This window comes from Falco naumanni, chromosome 1, assembly GCF_017639655.2.
Source record: "Falco naumanni isolate bFalNau1 chromosome 1, bFalNau1.pat, whole genome shotgun sequence".
Taxonomy (NCBI): domain Eukaryota; kingdom Metazoa; phylum Chordata; class Aves; order Falconiformes; family Falconidae; genus Falco; species Falco naumanni.
Genome location: NC_054054.1, coordinates 118,877,367 through 118,901,235, shown reverse-complemented (window position 1 = coordinate 118,901,235; position 23,869 = coordinate 118,877,367). Strand labels below are relative to the sequence as shown.

General features: G+C 47.0%; 1 protein-coding gene across 13 annotated transcripts; it reads right to left on the bottom strand.

The window, feature by feature from the left end:
• Positions 1-189: 189 nt before the first annotated feature.
• EXOC7 (exocyst complex component 7) lies at positions 190-23,212 on the bottom strand. 13 transcript variants are annotated; one of them, XM_040581057.1, is made up of 22 exons: positions 23,040-23,212; positions 22,135-22,200; positions 20,862-21,046; positions 20,093-20,198; positions 19,341-19,563; positions 17,494-17,661; positions 16,451-16,462; positions 11,579-11,671; positions 10,536-10,604; positions 9,086-9,231; positions 8,611-8,763; positions 7,809-7,907; positions 7,151-7,213; positions 6,769-6,835; positions 4,316-4,354; positions 3,199-3,264; positions 2,630-2,750; positions 2,109-2,204; positions 1,766-1,829; positions 1,172-1,213; positions 858-991; positions 190-444 (listed from the first exon to the last, which is right to left on the bottom strand). In XM_040581057.1, the coding sequence occupies exons 1-22, from the start codon at positions 23,097-23,099 to the stop codon at positions 342-344; spliced, it is 2,175 nt and encodes a 724-aa protein (XP_040436991.1). In that variant the 5' UTR covers positions 23,100-23,212; the 3' UTR covers positions 190-341. The 13 variants fall into 13 exon arrangements, with proteins under 13 accessions (XP_040436991.1, XP_040437024.1, XP_040436999.1 ...); XM_040581090.1 differs by lacking the exon at positions 10,536-10,604; XM_040581065.1 differs by lacking the exon at positions 16,451-16,462.
• Positions 23,213-23,869: the final 657 nt, after the last annotated feature.

Here is a 23,869-nt window from a genome sequence, read left to right as displayed (position 1 = left end):
GCCCTTAACAGGAGAACCGTACTCATAACAGGGTTTTGTTTGTTTGTTGTTTTTTCCCCACACTCACCATTGTCTGCCACACATCAAAGCATCAGTATTTATACCCAGGCCTGAGGATTTGCAAACCTAAGAGCCCACACAGCAGCCTTTGCTCCAGATCCAAAGGAGGAGGCAAAACCAGCCAGGAGGTAGTGTTTCCACAGGTTTATAAATCTGATAAATACAAGTATAACACCCTGCCCACCACAATGGGGCAGGGGAGAAGGGAAGGGAGTTCCAAAGGCTGCTGAGAGAGTTCTGACTTGTACTTGGCAGCTGGAGAGTACACAACAGCTGGAGATTTATGCCGATGTGTCAAAAAGCTTCTCAATCATCTCCCCCACCTGGTCGACCTGGTATTTGATGTACTTCTCTGGGTTCTTGGTGAAGGGCACGTTGCCATATCTGCAAAGGAGGACAACCCACAGGTGACGAACAACGGGAACACAACAAAGAGACCCACTGACCCCTCCTCTGTCACAAATCAGCTCCACTCCAGCACGTCCCACTTGAACCTGACAGGGTATCTTGTCAAGAGCGAGTGACCTAGTTACAGCTGGTCTCCCGAGTTCTACATGAATAGCCCAGGGTGGCTCAGAGCTTTGCGCTAGCTAGAACACCTGCACTCACCTTGACCAAGGAACCAGGGTGACAGCAGATGTCTACAACTAGTGGAGTTCAGCTTGGGGATGTTTTACTGTGCAAGGTAGAGAAACTAAGACAAGACAACAGAAAAGTGCCCCAGCTCAGGCTACTCTAGGCCCCAAAGACCTCAGTAAATCCAAAGAAGAGAGCACAACGTTGCAAGAGGTTCTCACCTGTTCAAGAAGGCACCATAGGTCTCTTTCACAATGGTTTTCTGTGCCCGGCGGATTTTGTCCCGTTGCTCCATGTCTGGGATTGCCCAGGCCTTCTGAATCTTACATAGCTCCTCCAGCCCGTCGTTAAAACCCTGTCCGAAGTAAAACTCAGTGAGCGCGCTATCTGCAATCGTGTCTCTATACTGGGTCTGATGTTCTTCCCCTCCACTGCTGATCACCAACAGGCAGTCATCTCCTTCAGCAGATCTTTCATCTGACTGCCTGTCCCAATCAACCAGGGGATGTTCTTAGGCCATCCAACACCTCCTTACCTTAAACCGTTCCTTTATCATCTGCCTCTCCTTATCCTTGAGCTGCAAAAAGGAGGGAAAGGATTTTTTTATTTAATCTCCAGAAATAAAATTTCCAACATCAATGTTTGCCCACAAATCCCCATCCAACCTAAGTAATATCCTGCCTACTTGGCCTGAATTCCCTCTCCTAAAGGGAAGAGAGCTGCAGCGAGCAGCACACCCTACATTCAGCAATTGGCTTTTATCTGAAGTAGGTTTAACAAGGGTAATTTTCAGACAAAACAGACATAAAAATAGACCTCTTTTATGCTTCCAGCCCCTTCTAAGGGGAGGTCTGAACATTCTGCAAATCCAAAATAGAAGCATCTGCTCAGGTGAAAATACAAGATTAGAGGCAGAGATTAAAAGACTTGTATGAATCTGGGGCAGGGAAGATTACAAGGCAGCGCTGCGCTCCATCTTGTTCCAGCCACAGTAGTCAATCTGCAGAGCAACACTGGCATGAGACATAAAGGAGTTTTCTGGGATTTTTTTTTTTTTTTTTTAATATGACAAAGGAAAAGTTTGTGGCAATTTCTATTATCTGAAAACCGTCCTTGACCATCCTCTCACCTTCACTCCTGGTTGAAAGACAGGTAGATTTCTCTCCAGGATGTAATCTGTCACCTTCAACCAGCTGCAGGTGAAATGAGACAGGAAAGAGGCAAAGAGGAGTTACTCATGCCTCACCAGAACATCAGTCTTCACCCATGACCCAAAGGCCGCCCCAGACAATACACACCCCAAAACTTTCCACACTAACCCCTTCAAGTCAGATTAATCACTTGGAAAGCAAAATACTTTGGGTTTAGACAAGTTTCTGGTTTAGGCTAATCTCTCCCACTGCTCCAGCAGCATTGGCTCCCAAGCTCTCAAACTAACAAAACTAAGGGAACTGGAGAGGATGTCACCTGACCTGCGCTGGTAGGTCTGGATCTGCTGTTCAATAAGCTCCCGGTAAGACCTCTCAGCTGTCTTCTGTGTCACAGCTACCAACTGGATCAGCTCAGATCTGAAAGAACAGAAAACCTGAGGAAGCACCTGAGCCAGCTGCTCTCAGAGCTGCTTGAAGGATGGAAACATTTCAAGCCCTTATAACAAATACTTTACTGCCCTTTACAATAAAATGGACCTTGAAATGCACAAACTGGGACAGAGAAGCTACTCTAAGTTACTTTCCAAAGCTACATCCTCAGTCCTCCCAAGATCAAAGGATGCTCTACAGCCTAAGGCATCTCTGATGCTTTTATCTTCTGCTCTTGTGTAATGTAATGGTTATAATAGTGCAAAGCTTTCAAAAGGGCAGTTTCAAGAATGGAAGAAACAGCAGAGGTGAGACAGGCCAGCAAATAAGTGCACTCAATGCAGAACCCTGCTCCAAAACCACGCTTAGAATTAGCCTGGACTTCAGGGAGATTTGCCCAGATACACACTTACTTTTCCAGAGATTTCAGAATGTAGTTGTAGTTGTTGTGCAGAAAAATAGCACTCAAAGCTGGGTCTTCATAAACCTTAGATTTACTAAGAAGGTTAAGCTGCAAGTTGCCCAGTACTTTGCCTTAAAGAGGGGAAAAACAAAGAACAAAAAGTTTTGCACTGAAACTTCTCATTCCCGACAATTCAAACCGAGAGCTCTGTAATGTTGTGGTGGGCCCACAGCAAAGTGAACAGCACAGCCCCAACTGCACGTGCAGACAAGGGTATAATTACGTGTACTTAAACCTGTAATGAGCATTACACTGATCTTTACTCAGCAAGTCACCAAAACTGGTGACAAAAGCTCTGCAGCACAGCAAGCTGCTGCACTGTGCTTTGTCTTATCTAACCGTAACAGTCTGAAACTTGCAGTTTGATGCTTTTTTTTTTTCATCCCTCCCATCAGACTCCAGCTCAAACATGGAAAGATCACATGGACTAAGAGACACAGCCTGTGCTCTTCACCCAGGAAGAAAACAAGGGAAAGACAGCCAATGGGGCAGAAATGGGAAGGTGTGCAGAGTACTCACAGATGTAGGTGCTCAGCAGACGCCTACTGAACTCCAAACTGTAGCTACTAGCTGAAGAGCTGGTCTCTGAAAAGAAGAGAGTTGTAGGACAGTTAACACAGCATGGGGAAAGGGCGTATGTGTGGTCAGCCTGCCTCTATTCAAACAAGCCTCATCCCCGTTGCTATGGAGTTAGTGCAGAGCTTCCATTGACAGTGAAATTAGCTCCCTGCTTCAGTGCTACTTGTCAGCGGCTTATCCGGGGTGAGGGTGCAAGAGCTCTGCACCCCTCAATCCTTCTATCTGCATCCAGTGCTGAGCACCCCAGCAGAAATCTCTCCTTTCCTTCCTAGCGCTCAGACTACATCCTCTTGATCAGAAATAGAGTCATTAAACACATCTTCCCCATCCCTCCCTCACCACCTGAAAAGGGTTTGTAAGCACTAGAAACTGGCAATCAGAGAACAAATGAGCTGGAGCTGTTAACGGCAGGCACGCAACAGTAACTGAAACAAGCAGAAGGGCTCTGGAAAGCTTCAGCCATCCCCATGGTTGCTGACAGGCCCTGCTTGGCTCTCTATGAGGGACTGTGCCAGCCTGGGAGCCTGCCCTTACAAGCAGCGACTCCATGCTGGCACACGTCCCTCTGTCTATGCGTAAGGGATGGCTTTCTGCCCTCAAGGGCTTGTGGGCTTGGGTCCCACAGGACACATCGGGTAGCTATCTCCTCCTCCCCTCATCAGTTTGGCAGCCAGGCCTAGCTCGGGTGGTCCAAGTTCATAAGCACCCCATGGGAAAGGCCTCCAGGCTCCTGTTGCTGGGAGTTGGACAATAAGGAGCCAAGCACACATGGGATAAAGCACGATACCAGCTGGGCCAATTTGCTACCTGTGCCAAACGGATTCAGTGCCATGAGAGTGTCTTTAGCCTGTTTCAGCTCATGTGGCATCCCTCATTGTCTGCTGGTGACAAGCCCTCCCTATTCTCTCCAGCCTGCTGGCAGGAGTTACTCACCCTCCCCTTTCTCCCTTTTCAATTATGTGTTAATTTATTTACCACTCCTGGAGGATAAAGAATTAACATACATCACCAGAGTCCGAGGCAATATGAACAGGTATGTGTGGGTAAGTCTGCTTACCTCTGGGATCTAAAGGAATATTGTATGTGTCCCCAAGAACTACGATTAGGCAGAGCAGAGAGAACAGGGGAGGGAGGAGAGAGAAAAAGAAACGCAAAGTGCAAAAAGACAGGTTAGAGACCACCATCCCTTTGAGAACAAAGCAGATATTAATACAGAGCAGCCACAGACAGCTACACAGGAGAGCAGGCAGGAGTCCCTCCAAGGCCACAAACAGAGTGCAGATCACAGAGGAAAGGCAGATTCTAACCTCCTTCCCCTGCTAGAGACATTTTTTTGTATTTAGCAAGACACCTCATTCCAAATGAGTTCAAACTCACTTTCGAGGGAAAGCTTCCCCTCATGCTGGCAGCAGTTTACTGGTCCCTGAAATGAACTGCACAGCCATATATAACCTTCCCAAGAACCTCAACAAAGCCATCCCACCCTCACTCTGCACTTTAGCATCCCCCCATGGCTATTACAGGGCCCTACAGAGCCATTCAGCAGACGGCAGCAAGGGATTGGCATCACTGCATTTAACTGATCAACTTTCCTTGCCTTCAGTGGTAGCAAAACCATTACAGAAAAAACTCCATATATTTCCCACCACTTGGGATCACTGCAAGAGTTATCTAACCCAACTCCAGATACCCACACCTGAGCCAGTAACTGGAAGCTATCATTAGAGATAGTCACCCTTGGCACAAGTCAGCATCCCAGAGATGCCTCTGTTTGCAGAAGCAACTCCCCTCTTAAACTCTGCAGACATAATCACCTGTCATCTGATGATGCTTAGTGATGTTAGGTCCAGTGCCAGACAGGGACCACAACTTTACCAACATTCAGTAACCAGTGTCACTGAAAATGAGAACAGCTCTGCCCTGAGCAGGTGCCCTATGTTGGGTCAGGCCTAGCTCTCAGAGCAAGCGACAGAGCTGCTTCTGCACGAGAACAACATTGGCAGAAAGCAGGGAGCATCTGGCTGCAGATGGTCCCTCTGGCCCAACTGCAGATGGAGAGAACACAATTTACAGTACTTGAATTGTGGGTCATCTCATGCATGGTTCTTGAAGCACATGTCAGCCCAAGTTACCAGATCTGTTGCAATTACACTGACTTCAAGCTTTAATAATTGAACAGACGGCAAAGAGGCATTTTTCTCAAGCTGTCTTTACACAGCAGGACCCCTCTATACTCGATGGGACACCCAGTCACAATTGAAAACAGCTTGTGTCATGGATATGGTTACATTTTGTTATATGACCGATATAAAAAATAAAAAAGCCTATATGCTACCTTTTGAATCAGCTCCTATAACTGACCTCTATAGCATGACAATGTATCAACACTTTGAAACCACAGCGCTGACACCACCACACAGGGAAGCACGTGGGAAACAACTGGTTTCTCCACGAAAAAAAACGAGATCACCTCTTCGACCAAGGAGAGAGAGTCAAGGCCTGGGAGGCAGGCTCTGAGCGCACTGAGCTTGCAAGTGGAAAGGGCGCAAGACAGTGGCTAGAGGAGATGTGGCAAGAAGCAGAGACATCCCAGCTTGAGTTAATTTAGAACTGGCAGAATTTTCCAATCAGGAACTGGAGATAACAGTCTGGAGGCAGCTGTAAGCTTCCCTCTTCCCCTGCTCCTAACGGGCTCCCTAACCCTCACCAAACACCAGCGAGTGGCCTGTGACCCCTCAGGTCCCTGTGGCCCCTGAATCTCCAGTTTTCCACCTCTCCAGCCTGCTCTATTACAACCTACTTGAAAGCAGGAGCTCTGCCAAGCCTGAGGGCTCACTACAGAGCTGGGAGCTGCTGCTCTTACGGAACAAAGAACCACACTCTAGCCAGTACGCAGCAGCGTCCTGTTACATGAGGCAGCAGCTCTCAGCCTCCGATCTAGGTATTTCCTTCTGGAATCAGCCTCTTTAGTGTTCCGGAGAGCAGAACTAAAACTTGTCTCTCTGTTAGGGCATGTGGCACACTAATAACTCATGAGTCCCAGCTTGACCATGGCTAGATGCTGAGAATATTCTTGCTGCTGCTGTTATATGCTGACCAGAAGATGTGGCAGGGAAAGGCGACAATTCGTCAACACACAGCCTAACTAAAGGTAACTCAGCTGGATCAACCGCCCTCACTCCAGTAGAGTCACAGAGGACCAGCCCAGTGTCAGATCCGAAGCTAAATGACTAAGGTATCCTCTCTTGATACCACATAGCGGATCAACAATAAACATCATCCCAAGTACCTGACAGGAGCAAGGCCAGCAGGGAAGCTGCATCCCTTGGAGTTCTCCAGATAACCAACTACATGGTCATGGCAGGTTGGAGGACAAGACAAACCACAGGGTGAAGGACAGGAGGAAAACAAGCTCACAGTGCACATTAAGGTTTGATCTTTTTAGGGAAGATGTTCAGACAATTTGGGGAAGGAACTGCATGCCCAAACAAGCCCCATGCACGTATGTACCTTGTGATGCCAGCATGGCACCCGCCGTCTCCTGGAAATCCAACAACTGCTGTAGGAAAAGGATAGCCTAGAAGCAACGGAGGGAAGTTACAAGCAACTGACATTGTGTTTCCTATGGTCTGCTATTAAGAATCATGAGGGACCACTTGTCCCCCCAAACTTAAAAGCCTTCAAGAAACAAATCACTACGTTCCTTTGAGTTCCCGGGTTTTACCCAAACAGTCACATCATGGCTTAGCAAGGATAGCTAGCTAACTTCTCCATGGAAGCCGGTTACTTGCCCTTCCAATACCAAGACAGCTTAACTTAAGAAATTTCCCCACTGCTCTTTATAAAGGTTCTTCAGAAACTGTTTTTCCACAAATAATGGTTTAACACATACGTTGCTGGTGAGTTCATGAACTGTCCCGTCTTTTGGCATGTTATACTCCTTGTCTGGATCATTCTAAGAGGGAAGAGTCAGATGTAAGGTAAGTACGTGCAGAATTTGAAGGCACCTACAATATAACTGCTGCTGCAAGTGAGCCACATCCTCAGACCTGGCTCTTGCAGTGCCATCTCCTGGTGCTCAGAAACCACAGCTCCTATGCACCAGCAGCTCAGAACCACAGGGGTTTGTTCAGCATGCGACCATCAAACATTCAGCCCACCCACCAGGCAGTGCATTCGCCAAGCCAGTGATACACAGGGACAGTTTAACAAGAGTCCTTCAAAACTTTAAGTCAGCAATTTTCCTTTCTTTTTGAATAGGATTAAATTCAGAGATTGACTTGATATCTGCAGAGGGCTGGAAGTTTATGTCAAATCATTTGCTGTATGCCTGTTAAGGCTCTTAGGCAGACACCTCCTGTATTTGAAGTCAGTACCAAGCATTTGATACATGCAGCTGACCATCCAGATCAATTCAACAAAGTCCTGCTCTAGATTCAGAAACTATGTGTTCTCATGGAAAGCTGAACGCTAAACTGGGGCTTCTGCTCAGAACCCCCACCTTCCAAGCCTGCTGGTCTTGCCAGAGAGAACATTGAGGAGAATCCTACCTTAATGTTGTCTGCAAACTCTTCCAGTGCCTTCGCACCAGTGGTCTCCATGGAAGTGATCAATCCTGGCAGTTTGTTCTTAGTGCCTGCGGCAGTTCCCTGGAATGGTTCCATAACAGATCAGAGAAGGAAAACAAACAGTATGTGAACCTTCACCCAGCACCCATCCTCCCTGATGCCCCACCCCAGCATCTCATTCTCAGTTCTCTGTGTGTCAGGAGAATATTTACAGTGCTACCACCAACACATGAAATCCTGCATTCTTCTGCCAACCAGAAAAGGAAGATGTTGTGACCCTAACGGTGACCAGGACTTGCTACCTCTCATGTTTCTTCTTACACAGTACTTGATATAGGAGGATGGTGCACCACAGTCACCAGCTGGAAGCAGATGGAAAGGAGCTCTGCTAAATCTGGATGCCATATCTGATACCTGGAGAACCTTGTGGCACAGTCCAAGCAGGCTTCCCTTCAGAGCAGCCCATTGTCCAGGCATCAGCGAGCATAGTCTAAGCTAAGCTCAACAGTATCAGAGATGAAACACTTCAGAGGCTATGTACGCAGCAGAATAATGTAGACTGTCCATCACTGGATCATGACTTGAACTGAACAGAACTGCTGCTGAGATGCCGAATTGCTGGCTGACCATCACAGAAACGAGAAAGCTGCATTTGTGTCACTTCCAGTCCATGCTGGAGAACAGAAGCAGCACAGCTTTGTTCAAAGCCACTGTGATAAACCCTCTCAAAAAGTTCTCCAGACAACCCAAGCCACAGGACACTCTCCAATCCCATCACGCTTACCTGCAAGACCTGGTCAAATTCTGGCTTCATCTGCTTAAGGTGCTTAAGGATGGGGAAGATTGTGAGCACAGCTGAATAGTCATGTCGGATGATGGCTTTCCGGGCAGCTGAGACAATGTTATCCCCCTCCATGATCAAGTTATCTAATGATTCCTGCAACAAAGCCAAAGTGTCAGAAGGAAGCAGCATGATTTTTGCCCAGGCAGCACAAGGGGCTTGATGCAGGATACCCACTAAGGATGCCAATTTAGCTGATTGGTCATTTGCAGTACCCAGTGACTGACTCTGAGCACAGGTTCTCCAGGGCCTGGTGCAGGCCCCAGTTCCTTAAACAGGTCCTGAAGGACAATTCTAGCAGAGGTGGTGCTCTTGGGCACCCACAGCAGGTGGTGGAATCTACATCCTCACAATGAGGGGGAAAAAGACTTTGTGCATATTCTTCACAAGAGAAGCCAAGCAGAGGTGCTCAACTGACCTGGATGAGAGAGTCAAAGGTCTTCTTTTGGTGGTGCTCTGGGACAATTTCTGTCAGGAGCTGGTATTCACTCTGGGCCAGTTTGACAAAGGCACTAACGCAGTGAATGTACGCATCAATCTCAATGTCGAAGACATCATCCCTCCCTGTAAGGGCAAGATGGCTTTAAGAGAGAATTCACACTGAGCTTCCAGTAGTTCTGCTCACTCCAAGGCCTTGGTTTACACAAGGAGCACAAGGTTCTTCTGGAAAAGGTTCTGGCTTTGCAACCATCCTTGTGTGAGAACAAGAGTCATCTCACCAAACCTGCCCCTGGGTTTGTGCATGGGAAGCTACGCATACCCTGCAAGAGGCATGCAAAATCATCTGCTGTTCAAGAAACAGGCACATCAGGACACCAGCTCTTCCCAGCCTCACGACAGAAGGCAAGTCTGGAGCTCTTCTGGGATACTAAATTTAATGAAGGGCTTGAACACAGAGTACTAAACTCAGGAAGGTCTGAGGTAAATTATTCAACATCTCTGCTTGTATTTTTAGAATTCTTTATCTCCATCCATCATGCAGACGAAGAACTGCCATTTTGCATCAACATTCCTGGGAAATCCAGGCTGTCCTAGAAAGCAGCCTCTTCCCACAGGCCAAAACAGAAGATAAAAAACAGGCAGATGGACATTTAAATCCTATGAAGCAGGACTATCAGCACAGCTAGGTGAGCAATCTGCCACACAACGCTGCATACAAATGCAAATATTCGAATAAAGATCCCTCAAAGAACCTAAGTGGCAGGCATGAGAAGTGCCAGTACGATACAAGGGCCCACACCAACTCATGCCAACCATCATCTGGATGCGTCAGCAGGACAGACACAAGCAGACACACACCATCCTGTATTACTCAGACCCCTGTAGTAACCACTGTCTTGCGGTAAGATTACACAGAGAGGCCTTCTCTAAGCCACAGACTGCTGCTCCTCTCCTCCCAGCAGCATATGCAGCTTTTGATGGAGAAAGAACCAACTCTTCTCTACACTGACAGGTCCCTTGGCTTGTTCTTTTAAAAGGTTACGGTCAGCAGGGACACACAAATCTGACGTGGTTTTACAGGCCGCCTGCGGTGCTGTATTACTGCATGTCGCACGTGGTCCCTTTCCCGTTTGCTTCACTTCAGCATCAAACAAGCCAGTAGCTACCTATAGGAAAGTGCCCCTCAGCATGGTGGCCACCAGTCTTTGGTTGGACAAAGTTGGGGTTCCCTGTTTGAGGGCTTGGGGTGTGTGTGATTAGTAGGAGTGAATTCTACTGAGAAGAGCCAGAGCTTCTTAGTCAGAGAAGGCCCATGCTCCAGGACTGCCCACAGAGACGAACAGCCACTGGCTACAAAACTACTGTGAAACATGCTGAAAAGAAGGGATGTTAGCCAGCTTGTTATGAAGTGACAACATGGTACTTACCCGCAGCCGGCCCATGCTTGTCGCTCAGGGTATCGGAAAGGTGTTTAACTCGTAAATCATGCTCATGACCTAGTGAGATGTCAGCCGGCACAAACAGAAGGCGCAATTTATCCAGGGTGGTTACAGCACGGATGCTCACACTGGCTGGAAGCTGCTTCAAGCTTGGCTTATTTGATCTGATGGACACTTTTTTCCCTATACAGTCCCAGGAATGCTACCTGACCAAATCCCTTTGTTGGGCTATGTAGCAGTAGCAACCCTTTGAAACCTGATGAGAAGTGAGAGTTATTTGTTGGGCCACAGGAGTCCCTTGAACCTCCTGCCATAAGTTCTGAATGGGACAGAAAGCCAATTTTTACCCACAACCATTACAAATCCAAAAATCAAAGCCCATCTCCTGCTCAGCACAAGAATTTCCACACACACACCCCCAAAAAAAATGAATTGTGTTGATCACCTTGGGTTTAGTGGACTACAGTATAGGTGCTGAAGAGATCTACTTTGGGTACATATGTAGCAGGAGGCAAAAAGGTCTTACAGATGCTTTGAAGCAAGTGACCCCTTCTCCTTTATCTGGTACAACCTCTATGACCACAGGAGATTAGAATACGGAAGACAACCACTTAGGTAGGTCTCCACGAAGATGACACACCAAGCTAGTTGTGGTCTGACACTTCAGCATCAGGTTTGGAAAGGTCGCTACGAAACTGAATGTCTCAAAGTCCAGGCATCAAGAAAAGGGAACAGAAACACCACAAGCAGATGTCATCACAGGAGAGCTTCCATTAGCCAGGGGGCTGTGGTGGGTCAACTGCTTTAAGGTAACATCCTTTCCACCTGTATTCACGTTTACAAAGACTTTGAAATTCAGACACTAAATTCAGAAAAATAATTTGGCCCTCCAGCATCAATTTGGCTCCCCAAGAATAGCTGTACCTATCCAATGCTGTCCACCAAGCATGAGGCTAATGGAAGTCCCACCTGGAAAAGCAAGGCTGATACACAGAGAAAGTCAAGAGTGAAGTAGCCAGAGCTGTGATTACCTTCCATAGGTATGAGGTTAGAGGCCCCCTTTTTCCCATCTAGACCATGCTGAGAGTACTGTTTCAGAAGGTTCTGAGCCTTACGGATCGTGCCTGTCACCAGAGCCAGAGAGAAGAGACAAGAAGACCTAGAAAATGAGTGAAAGAAAACAAACCCAGAACACCAGCCCTCCACCAGCAAGTCACCTGGGCCCAACAATAGGATGCTGGGCACCAACGGGCATGCTCAGTACAGGAAGGTGAACCCCAAACTCATGTCCAAGTGTGCAGATAGTCTGGAAATGCCATTGTGTTTCCCTGCTTTGAGGGTGAAGGCGTGAATTCCAGCCACCGTTACAGAATCAGGGAGTGCTCAAATCAGTTTCATGAAACTGTGTGGCTGGGTGAGAAAACATGATCAGAGAAGGGAAGCAGTGAAGCATCCTTCCCTCTAATGAATTTATTTAAACCTGTAGTCCGCATCCAAGCGGAGCACAAGGTTTGTTGCTCTTCCTCAGCTGTGCAAGCAGGGCTTTGCAGTACAGACAATTCCTGTCCAGCAGTATGTTGCCTGCTCCCCAGAGCCACAATCACAGCCACTTGGTTAGAGCTGCAGAAAGAGGTGCCTTTCTGAGGGGTATTTTCAGAGCATAATCAATACAGACCCATCAGGAGCCCCATAGCCAAGACAAGGAACGATCTCTGGAAGCAATAAAAGGGTGACAACCTCTGGGCTCGAGAAAGCAACTGCAGCAGCAATTCCCATCACAGCAATCACAGGATAATGAATGCTGCCCACCCATGTCTAACTTGCATTAAGTCACCCTAATCCCCAAGACACTTCTCTTCTAAGGAACTGCAAATCAATTAAAACCATGGAAAAAAAAATAACACTGGGTTAAAAGATTTATACTTAACACACACAAAAAACAGACAGAACTGAACAAAAGCCAACGCTGGATATAGAGCTAGAAAGCACAAAACAAAGCATTAATGTGACAACTGAAGACTAAGCACTGTTTCCACGTTAAAAGGTTAGTCGTCATGCAACAAGCTACAATTATCACAAGCACATGGACACCCTCTCACAGCAGAGCTTTGCTGTTGCCTGCACAACAGGGAACAAAGTTTTGGGAAGGTAGAAAGAGTTTCTATAGGAGATTCAGATGAAACAACTGGGCTGAGTAATTGAAGAAGATTCCAGGAAATAAAAATGCTGCTGGCAAAATTAAGAATTGTTCTTCTGCTTTAAAGCAACAAATACTTCAGACACACACAAAATCCCTACTTCAACCAGTAACTGTGAGCCACACTGCAGCCTGGAAATGAGTATTGGCTGCCCATATGCTGAGGATCGCTGTCCCGAGGGGAATCCTAAGTACACACTGCTGGAGAACAGCATCCCAGGGTGCAGGACAGCTTCATCCCATGAAGGGATATGCAGCAGAGGGAGGAAACTTCACACCTCCCAGACTGTGCATCTCTAATGGGGGAGAACAAGAGAGAGAAGTTCCCACTGAATTACCAAGCTGCCTTAACCTTGTGGACTTAATAACAGAATGTGGTTCCTAAAGAATGTTTCACTGGCAACATTTTTCTTCTATCAGTTTGGAGCGTACTCAACCATTTAGTGGAGAAAAAAATAATATCATATCCATAAACCACATTCTTCTAGGGGGAAACTTCTCCCCTACACATCCACACCAGGGAAGGCGGGAAGACTTACACACCCTTGCTGTGCTGATGCATTTGCTCCTAGCTTCCATCACGTGATCAAATGAGAGGACTATGCCTCTTTTTCTAAGTTTCCCAATACTCTTCACACCCATCACTTCACTTGATTCTTAGCTACTTTCAGAAACCGTAAGAGCTTGGTCACAGCAGCAAGTTCCTCTGAGCAAACAGGGCTGTAGCAAGCTCTGGAGATACACACTAAACTCTTCTGGCTGTTACTGTGGCCCAGCTGATGTAGAACAGCTCAGCCCAGGTACTGTTCTTATCAGTTCTTATCATCTTTCCCACTTTCAAGCACCCAGAGAGGGGGGATGGGGAGAACAAAAAAACCCAAAAAAAACCAAACCAAAAAAAAACCAAAAACCCCACGTAAATTGATGTGAAATCCAAGCAGACAGTAAACTGCTGCTGCTGTCAGTAGGACCTTGCTTCACAGGTATGCAGTGCACGTCTCCACAGCCCACCCTGACAGCTTCTTCTCAGAGAGCTGAAATGCCTCTGCTGTATTTTATTTGCACAAGCACAATTACCTGTGTTTACAGTAACACACACCGAGTATTCAGTGTTCATGGGCATCACTTCAGTGCTGCTCTATCCCTCTTACTTAGCATTGTAATTAGGCTTTAACAGATTCTAGTGGAAGCCAAATGCTTTTGTTCCATGATTGTTTTCCCCTATTAGGCAGCTCACGAGCCAAATGGGACTGTGTTTCAACTGCTAATGAAAACATCACATTCAAGCTAGGCAGTGACCAACATGGGAAGCTGGAAACAGAAACCAGGAACAGGCTCTTTATTCTGCCACACAAAGCCTCCACAGCCTGCCTTCAGGTAGCGCCTCACAGCTAGGTAAACTGGAGCATTAAATAAACTGGAAAAGGACACTCCTATAGCTTGAGGAGAACCCCCAATACATGTCAAAAAACACCTGAAACTTGCTCCTGTTGCCCAATTGTTAAATAAAGCAGCTTTTGGGCATACATGCGGCACAGTTTTCCAATTGCACATTTTTCTCCTGTTTCTCTCTTCCATTAGGCAGTTTTTAACCAAGCAGAAGGGCAACACGTCCTTTTGTGCTGCAGGAGTTTCTGTAAAACTGGCTAAAGCTCTCTGGCTTTTGCTTGTAGGCAGCCAGGCTGGGTGCCACATCTTCTGGCCCTGTTCTTCCCTGGCAATGCAGAGCTTCTGAACTACCTGCTGCTCTCCCATCAACAAAAGAGCACTGGGTCTATGGGCATCACAAACAAGTGGTATTTCACGTGCCTGTATTTGCAGCAGAATGATTTGGGAATCTGAACATGCTTGCCCTCTAAGACAGACTGCTGACATTTCAAACAGCAAACTGCATAAAACAAAAAAGACCACAGATTGCTTGATCAGTTCAACTTGACAAGTTTCATTTAAGAGAAGACAACTCTCCTTTTTAAGCATCTCCAGCAGTCAGATTTTCAACTGCATGCTCTAACAGGAGACAGCACAGGGTACACCAACAAATGAAACAAATGAATTTAAACCCTCTGAAATGACATATGGGTATGGAGCATGTTCTCCAGAATCCAGGGGAGAGGGGAGATCTCTGCCTTGTTATCCTATCCCTAATACCTCACCTTCCCTTTAGCTGTAGCCTCTCTTCCACTTTTCTTTGTGGGTAAACAAGTTTAGTACATCAGATTTAGTTTGTTATTTATCCCTTGCATCAGGTTAAAAGTGTACATTGGGGTGTGCACTGGGATATTCTTCCTTAAGGACTAAGGATATCAACACACTTGTGGGAGTTGTGAGAACCCCCTTGACTGAAACCCAAATTGGCAGAACTTGACTTTACTTATTGAAGCAATAGCACAGAAAAATATTTTTTGTCCATAATTGAACAAAGGTTAAAACCAGGGGAATCAAACACCACAAGAAGAGTATTGCTATGAAGAGGGCCACTGTGCCAGTGTGAAGAAGGTGTAAGACTTCCACCTCAAGAGCTGTCCTTGAAAGCTGATGGAATTGCAGAAAAAACAGTGAATACCTGCTCAAAGACTATTTTTCCCCCTCCATTTTTAATTTCATTTAAGTACAATTTAGTAGCCATAAGAGATGGCTGGTGTATGAGGTTTAACCACCCTGTTCTTCAAGAGCTACAGTCTGATTCTCTGTCCTTGTTCACGGAAGACTGGAGACAAATTAGCCACCATTTTTTCTTGAGATCAACAATACCCCAATAGATCATCTGAAATGCTCTTTCCTTCATACACCGTCAGCTCCATATGTGCATTCAGACTGTGCTCTGTGCCTTCTACCCGGCCCATCTCACAAACTCCAATTAAACTGGGCAAAAAGACATGAAAATCTCCTGGAAAACCCACAGCCAAGACATTAATGGCAAGTAATTTTGTACGCCCGTACGCATCCATTTTGGAGGATCACTGTTTGCTTGTGGTCTCAAATGTGTGGGCTCCTTTCCATACTCTCTATGGGAGCATCCAAGATCCTCATTAAAAAAATCCTAATTATTTTTAATCTGCCCATGAAAAAAAAAAATCTCGATCCCTGACTATTTACCTAGAGTATAGGGGAGATGTTATCATTTGGCAGGCTGCTCAGAAACGTCTGCTGACTGTGCTGACTTCACAGCAATCAGAACCCACAGATCTTTTCAATATCAGGTAGTAAATGAGAACTGTGGGACAAATCTGAAGCACCTACAACCCCAGTTCCCTACAGCTCAACTACAGATCCCCAGCTGGCATCTTTCCAGTGGAGAACTACTGAACCCCACAAAATTTATTTTTACCTATTGTAAACATGCTGCTGGGCTGTTCAGGAGCTGAACACAAGTGACTGCCCGCATGCTTAGGAGCAATTTTAAACACTGTTTTTCTGCCATTTGCAGCATAGCTAGTTCTCCTTAGCAGAAGGATACTGTTCTGCAACTTGTACATCAGCTTTCAGAAACAGCTCCAGGGCACAGCAGCAATGGCACAGACTGATTTTAAAAGACCAGAGGGGTGATCTCCAGATGTCAGAGCCTGACCCGGGCAGCCCTCCCTCTCCAAATATCCCAGGCACACCCTCTGCTTTAGCAAGAAGAGGCCCAGCAAAGCCTCTCCACAAAGAGAAGTGAAGAGAGTGAGCACCAGGGCCAGCACACGCACACATAGACACGCATTACCTGGGATGAGGACTGCATTCACATCAGGATTATAAAAATAAACACAACACAATTAAAATGGGTATTTCTTTTCCTCCCTTTCCCCACCCCACCCATTCCCAGCCCCTACTCACATTTCTTATTATTCTCCTGAACCCAGTAAGAGTAATTGGACAACACAGGGAAAAATACTAGGGTGGGAGCATATCAGCCAGGTAAACCCACAGAAATCTAAGCTTTTCTGGCTTTCATCGCTATTACAGATGAGACAACAGGGTGCTATGACACACAGAAGGACAATATTATTGCACTGCTGTGGGAGGTAAGTGGTAGCTCTTGCTCGCCCTCCTCCTGGCCCTGCTCCCACTAGATGGCACATTACAGAAATGGGAACTCCAGTCTGCACTCTGGTACACTGGAGTGACTGGACTCATCGGCTGCAGAAAATGCAGCAAAACTCAATTATGTGGAGAGGTGAAATAACCCACCAGCCACATTCATAGCTCTATCAAAGACAGGCTGAGGCAAAAGCTTTAACAGCCCTTCCAAAATTCAGACAGCTTTGAATCTCATTTCTGTAGGCACCTGCCTAGTCCCTATCTTAACTCCTGACAAGTTCTTAGTTTCCTAGCACAGTAATAGTTTATTCATAACTAATGACTAAAGTGATGTGGCTTATGAGATCTGAGTTTTCAGTTTTGCTGTGGCACAGTCTATATTCCATATGCCAAGGCTGAGGACAGGTGTTCTCAGATCATATTCTTTTATAGCATTCTCGGGTCTCTTTTATTCATTTCTTTGTTAAGGCAACAGCTTTTCCTCTCCCTCTCCTCCCAGAGAACAAACCTAATGACTTGACAAACAAGAGACACAGCATCTGTAATCTCAGTGCTGAATCCAGGGCAGAGAAGAGATGCTTATCTCCAAAATCTCACCCCTGTTCCTGTCCTAAAAGCACGTTTTAGACACAGAGGCTACCTCAGCAGTGACAAAGCCTGCAGATATGTATTCAATATGCAGGCAAGATGATACACAGTACAGTGATCCCCCCTTCAGGGACTCACCTGGTCTCTTGATTGGCTTCTTGGTGGGGGTATCCTTCCTTTTATTCTGAATGGCAGGGGAATAAGGCACCCCTGTGGAGGAACTGTTCTTACGAAAATGGTCTTTCAGCCCCTTTATGGAGCGGTCAAGCTGGACAGAGCGGATTTGGAAGTAAACAGTCATGAAATCTAATGAGACAAGATAGAAACAAGGTTATACGCAAACAGGGAACACTATATAGCAAAACAAACCTTTCCTGTAACACTCTGTGCCCCTAAGAGCACTTACTAGCTTTGATATGGGACCCCAGGTAAGTGTTTTTCCCTCCCAGAGCCTCTCCTGTTTTCTTCAAAAACTTTTTCTTCCTTCCCCTGCAGTATTCATTCCAACCCTCCCACCACATACAACATTAAGTCTGTGCACCGCTAGGAAGAGCACATCAGCTGTGAAACTAATGGGAGACATTTGTGCAAGACATTGTCAATTTAAGTGCTCAGTTTCTAGCATGAGGGACTTTACACACTTCTCAGGATTCAGGGCACTCGGGAACCTCAGGAACGAGGTGTTCACCATTTGAAAGCAGAATACAAACCAACTAACAAAATACACTATATATGCTTAAGTCACCTTTGATCATGAAAAAATTCTTAAGAAGCTTTTAAAGATGTTCATCATGCTTGGTCAGCACAGTAATTCCCACTCAGAAGTAAATCATTGAGGTGGAGGGGAGGGTGACTCTAGTAGCTATATGTCTGTGAAAGTACGTTTCCTCTACAAGTCCACAGTCATTCACTCCCAACAAGAAAGTTAAAGGAGTATAAGGCTGTAGGCACATAAAAAACACATGGACCTGTGGGAATGAGTCCAGAGGAGGGCCATGAAGACAATCAGAGGGCTGGAGCATCTCTCCTGTGAAGACAGGCTGAAAAAGTGGCATTGTTCAGCCTAGAGAAGAGAAAGCTCCAGGGAGACCTTACAGTACCTAAAGGGGCTGGCAAGAAAGCTGGAGAGGGGCTTTTTACAAGGATGTGTAGCAATAGGACAAGGGGGAATGGTTTTAAATAAAGGAGAGTAAATTTAGATTAGGTGTAAGGAAAAAATTCTGTACTGTGAGGGTGGTGAGACACTGGGCTACTGGAAGGTGTCCCTGCCCAGGGCAGAGGGGCTGGAACTAGATGATCTTTAAGGTCCCTTCAAACTCAAATCATTCTATGATTTTGATGCTGCCGAACAGGAAAGAAGACACATGCAGACTAAAAGTATTCTGTGCTGCCTTCCCCCAACCCTTCATCACACTTAATGCAAAGTGTTCTGTTCATAAATAGTTCCCAAATAGGAGTAAGTGACCACTGTCTTGCATGTTTATAACACCTGAGCACTAGATAGTTGCAGCTCCATCAGAAGGCATTACAGATGCAAGTTAAATGGATTTCTGCTTAGGACAGACTATGCATTAAGATAATTTGTGCTTTATTTACAGAGCTCTTCTCTTCATCATATCCACCAGGAGATCATGCTGTTCAACTGACAAACCATCACTTCAGTCTCACTACAAACACTGTAAGAAAAGCAACGTTTTAAGGTGACTGAAAGGAGACTGAACTACTCATCTAAAAGGTGCCACTAAAGCAGTCACTAGATCTGCTAGCGCTGCCGGCTACCAGCAGCAGTGTGACTCGCAGCCTGTTAGCCACAGCAGCACCTGAGCAGAGGCTTCGTGGCTGAAGGCGTGTGAACTACAAGGCAAGCTGTGCAGCGCTACATACAACCCTCAACACCCTACTTTTGGTCCCAAACACGTGTGAAGTAGCTGGAGAGCACTCACCTGATACAGAACTACAAGGGAGCAACACACAGCACTACCAACCTTGATTCCTGCCGTTTTCCACCAGCCAGCCAGAAATGCGGATTATATCATGCAGGACATTCTCCGGGAGGTGCTCCAGTGACATCTCCTCCTGCGTCTCCATTTCCTCATCCCCACTGATCAGGTCCAGGATGAGGATGGGTGGGACCGGCTTGGTGTGTCGTGTCATCAAGCTGCGGAACTCTGATTCCAGGGACTCCTTGCCCCTCTCAAAGAGGGATTTCTGGCACAACACAACAGAAGGACAGAAGCAGCACAGGGCTTCTGTGATCAGTCATTCGTGATTATTTCTGCATAAGAATGTACTTCCTGCAGCGTTTCCAATCACTGCCAAGTATCACATCCTTCAAACTCCAACAACACTTACAACTAAGAGACTTTTAAAGTGCATTAAACAAAAAAAAATGCTTGGGAGTTGCTCAGTCTTCAAGTGGGACTTAAAGAGATCTCTCATTCTGCTCAAGCAGTTGAAGGACTGACAAGAGCTACTCTGGAAGAGGTTCTATGAACTCCACCACATGTGCAACATATGCTTTCAGAAGTCCTACTGGCACAATGCATAGAGCACGCAAGACACCACAAGCAGAAATACTGCTGAGTGCACTTAAATGGAAGCCCAAACAATCATTTCTTCAGCTGTGTCCATCCTTCACCAGGCGGCAAGCCCATCAGCCTCCCACAGCAAGAGAGCAAGCACCAGGGCTACATCTGTCCCTCTCTCACCCATATGAGGTTCTAGACCCACAACCTACCACACGGTTCAGCTCCGGGCTGTCTGGATTGTTGTCCTGGAAGTATTCCACTGCCTTCTGGATTTTGTCCATGCAATTCAAGTATTCCTCCAGCCTCCCAGTGGGGCTGAAAATAAAAACAAAAATAAAATGCAGTGCCCCAGAAGCTAAGAAAGAAGATATCAAAGCAAAAAGTAACAAGGAAAATTTCAATTCCCTTTTCTTCAACTAGGAGATCATGGGATTCCCTTTTGCCTCCACTGAGTGCCACAGCAGAATACCCAATCCACCAGCAAGTGCAGAAGTACTGATGACTGAGCAGCACACAACTCTCAGCCTTGCCTTCCTCTTCCAGTCAGGCCCTGATGGGAAGGTAGAGGAAGCTACACATTCTACCCCAGAGAATGGCCATCACAACACCCTCCCGGAGACTGAAAGCAGGGTCCAGAACAGTTCCAGTTCATCCTGGATGCACCAGCAACATCAGCAGGGCAGGAAGAACCTTTGGGAAAAGGGTGGATTAAGAAGAGAAGTCACCAATGCTCACAGGATTCACATGGCAGCATGTCTGCAAAACCTGGAAGAGACACCAGTGTAGAGTCTGAGCAGACTTTGCCCTCTGGGGATTACTGAAGGTCAAGTCAAGCAGCTTTACTGTAGACTGGTGGTGGGCAAAGAGTGCGGGAAGGGTACAAGAAACATTATGATGTTATGAGGTGTGTGGAGTCAGCTCTGTTCCAAAAGCTCAATAGGATGAAGCTCCCCAGCAGTATCTAGCTGCCCAACTCACCCTTCCTTTATGATCTTCTCTGTGTCCTTAGCCACATGGTAGTAACTGATGACGTGATCCAAGCAGGACAGGGTCTTCTCCACATTCTCCTGCAAGCGCTGAAGGTTCTCTGTCTGTTTATGGACAGGGATGATGGAGTTCTCCAGCTTCATCAAACGACTTTCAAAGGAGGAGAGGATAGAAACCTACAAGCCAAGAGAGGAACAGAGAGCTAAGGACATCCTTCCACACAGATCCTTACAGTAGGGTAGTAGTCAGAACAGGGCAATCTGAGACCTTCAGTCTTGGCTTCTCTTTTTTGGCTCCGCTACTAATTTTCCTTGGTTCCTTAGGTGGGCTCTGTTCATAGAAATTAGGGCATAGAGGGATTAAAATCACATAACAGATCACATTCCATACAGGGATGGGCCAACCTTGAATTAAATGTTTGTAGAGCATGAACATAATATTCCAACAGTACTAAGGAGGAGCAAAATGTTATTTGACAGCAGAAAACAAATCTGCAGAAACTGCCTGGAAGCACCCAGGGTAAAAAGAGCAACAAAAGCATAAACCAGCTGCCACTCAGCACCATACCACTAAGACCCAAACGTGAAACACACACATGAAGGCACAGGACCACCATAGTGAGAACCTTCTTTTCCATCATGCGCATTTCTTTTTTAAAAAAGGACTGTGATATTGCTTCTGAAAGGCAGAAAATCTTAGAAAGCTCATAAAGGGTGCCTTAATGTCATCTTTTTTAGACAAAAACATAATTCTTTCAAGACTGACTCCTATGTTATGCTTTTCACACTTCTCTGGCAGTGCTTCTATAACTTTCTCAAAGCACTGAGCCCAAAACTGGCGATAGCATACTATCCAAGGGCTCACGAACAATTAGAGCACAGTAATTGCTTTCTACCTCTTAAACAGAACATTACCCAAATAAAACTCCAAACAAGACCTGACTTTATGAAGCAACAACACGATGTTGTTACACAAATTGTCTGGGGTCTATTAACACCTCTTCCCAAGAGAGAGGACAGACTGTAAAGAGATGAGGCCAACAGCTCATTTGAGCCCTCATCAAACTGGGAGAGAAGCTTAGGACTGCAACATTCATCAGTTTTCCCCTTTGACCAGCCACTGAAGTAAAAAACACAGATGCAGAGCAAGTAGTTCATTACTCTGCATTCCTCCGATGGGCACAATGACAGCCCTGAAAAAGATTCTCCTAAGAAAAAGCAAACCGAGGCCCAACATTAGGGCTGAACTTCAAGGACCTTCTTACCATGTTCTTTGTAAGCTGGTCACTCTTCTCAAGGCTTTCTTTGATAAAGGACAGAGTTTCTTCTTCCTGCCAATATGATGAAAAAACAGTCTTGAATCCTGAACACTAAGCTTTTAAGTCACTAAACACTATGTGTAGGTTTTTACAAGTCCTGGTAAACACTGCAGCAAACCATGTTTGGTCTGATGCTGAGGCCACATTTTAATACGCTAGCCCTTAACAGATATCAGGGCAGCTGACCCATGATCAGAGACATATAAAATTAAGAGTGATGTTTTTTATGGATTATTCACATCCCTTTGATACCATGACCCCAGGAGCCTTCGCACACTAAAATCACAGCCCAATATAAAATGAACACTTCTACCATAGAGGCACACTGACTCAGAACACACGTTGCCCTGCCACACACAGAACAACACAAGTGTTGCACTGACACCATCCAAATCCCATACACAGCCACAAATGCAAGCGGCCAACACAAAGCAAACACCAAGGCCTGTTTTCAAGTCACCGAAGCCCAGAGATAAGGGACACAGCACCCTGCAAAGTCTAGCCAAACAGGCTGGACCTGAGGACCTGAAAGGCGAGTCCCCAAAAGCTACCAAGCCCTAAAGGGGGGGGGGGGGCAGGCCCGATGTGGAAGGCAGACCCTTGACCCTGAAAAACCAGGGCCCTAGGCCCTGAAGGGAACCCAGGGATGCTGCCAGGTCCTGAGAGGGATGCCCAGTCCCTTAGGGGGGTCGCAGAACGCTCCCAGGCCCGGTGGGGACCTCCAGACCAGCTCCCAGCTCCATCTCCCAGGCAACACGCCGGGACTGCGGGCCCAGCCCAGCCCAGCTCCCAGCCCAGGCCCCAGCAGGGCCCGCAGCAGGGCCCGCAGCAGGGCCCGACCCCAGTCCCACCTGCTTGAGTTTGTCCTCGATCTCCCTCCTGCGGGCCGACACCTCCTCGGTGGGGATCATCCTGCCGCGGGGCGCCGGGCCCACGCTCCGCCGCTTGGTCCGGCTGCAGACACCACCGCCCGCCGGCCCCGTCACTGCCGCGGCGCCATCTTGAGAGCGGCAAGGCGCGCTGCGCACGCGCGGCACGAGGGAGGGGCCGGGCTGGCCCCGCCCCCCAGGCCGAGGCGCGGCCGCAGCAGGCGGGAGCCGGCGCACGCGCACTGCCTGCCCTAATGGCTGGTGCGGGGGTGGCGGGAAGGCTCTGCTGCCATCTTGGAAGTGTTGGTGCGGGCTGCCGGCGTGGCACGCTTGTTTTACCCCGGGAGGCCTGGCATCCCAAGCCAGCTATCCCCACTACGGCCAGGCTGAGGTGAACCACCTCCAAGCCCAATAGCAGCGACTCCCCGCGGGACACGGGGTCCTGAGGGGGGTCCGAAGCGACTTTTCTTACCCCCCTTGCTGAGCTGCTGGGGCGGCGAAGCCCAGGCTCACTCTGCCACACACGTGGGGGGATAAACAAGATGTGGAGGAAGATTATAGGGGTTAGGGCTCTGGGAAATGAAATGACAGAAATTTGAATATAAATTATGGAAACAGGCATTTGTAGGAGTACAGGTCACTCTGCTCATGTCCTGCATCTATTTTCCAGAAAGAAAGGCTACCACAGCAGGGAAGTTGCCATCTTTTCTCTCCTGCAGCATAGGTGGGGATGGCTGGGTCTGACATGCACCAGGGCAGTTATGGCGCTCTGCATCCTCATCAATAATGTCCAGCCTGGCGCTGGGAGCTGG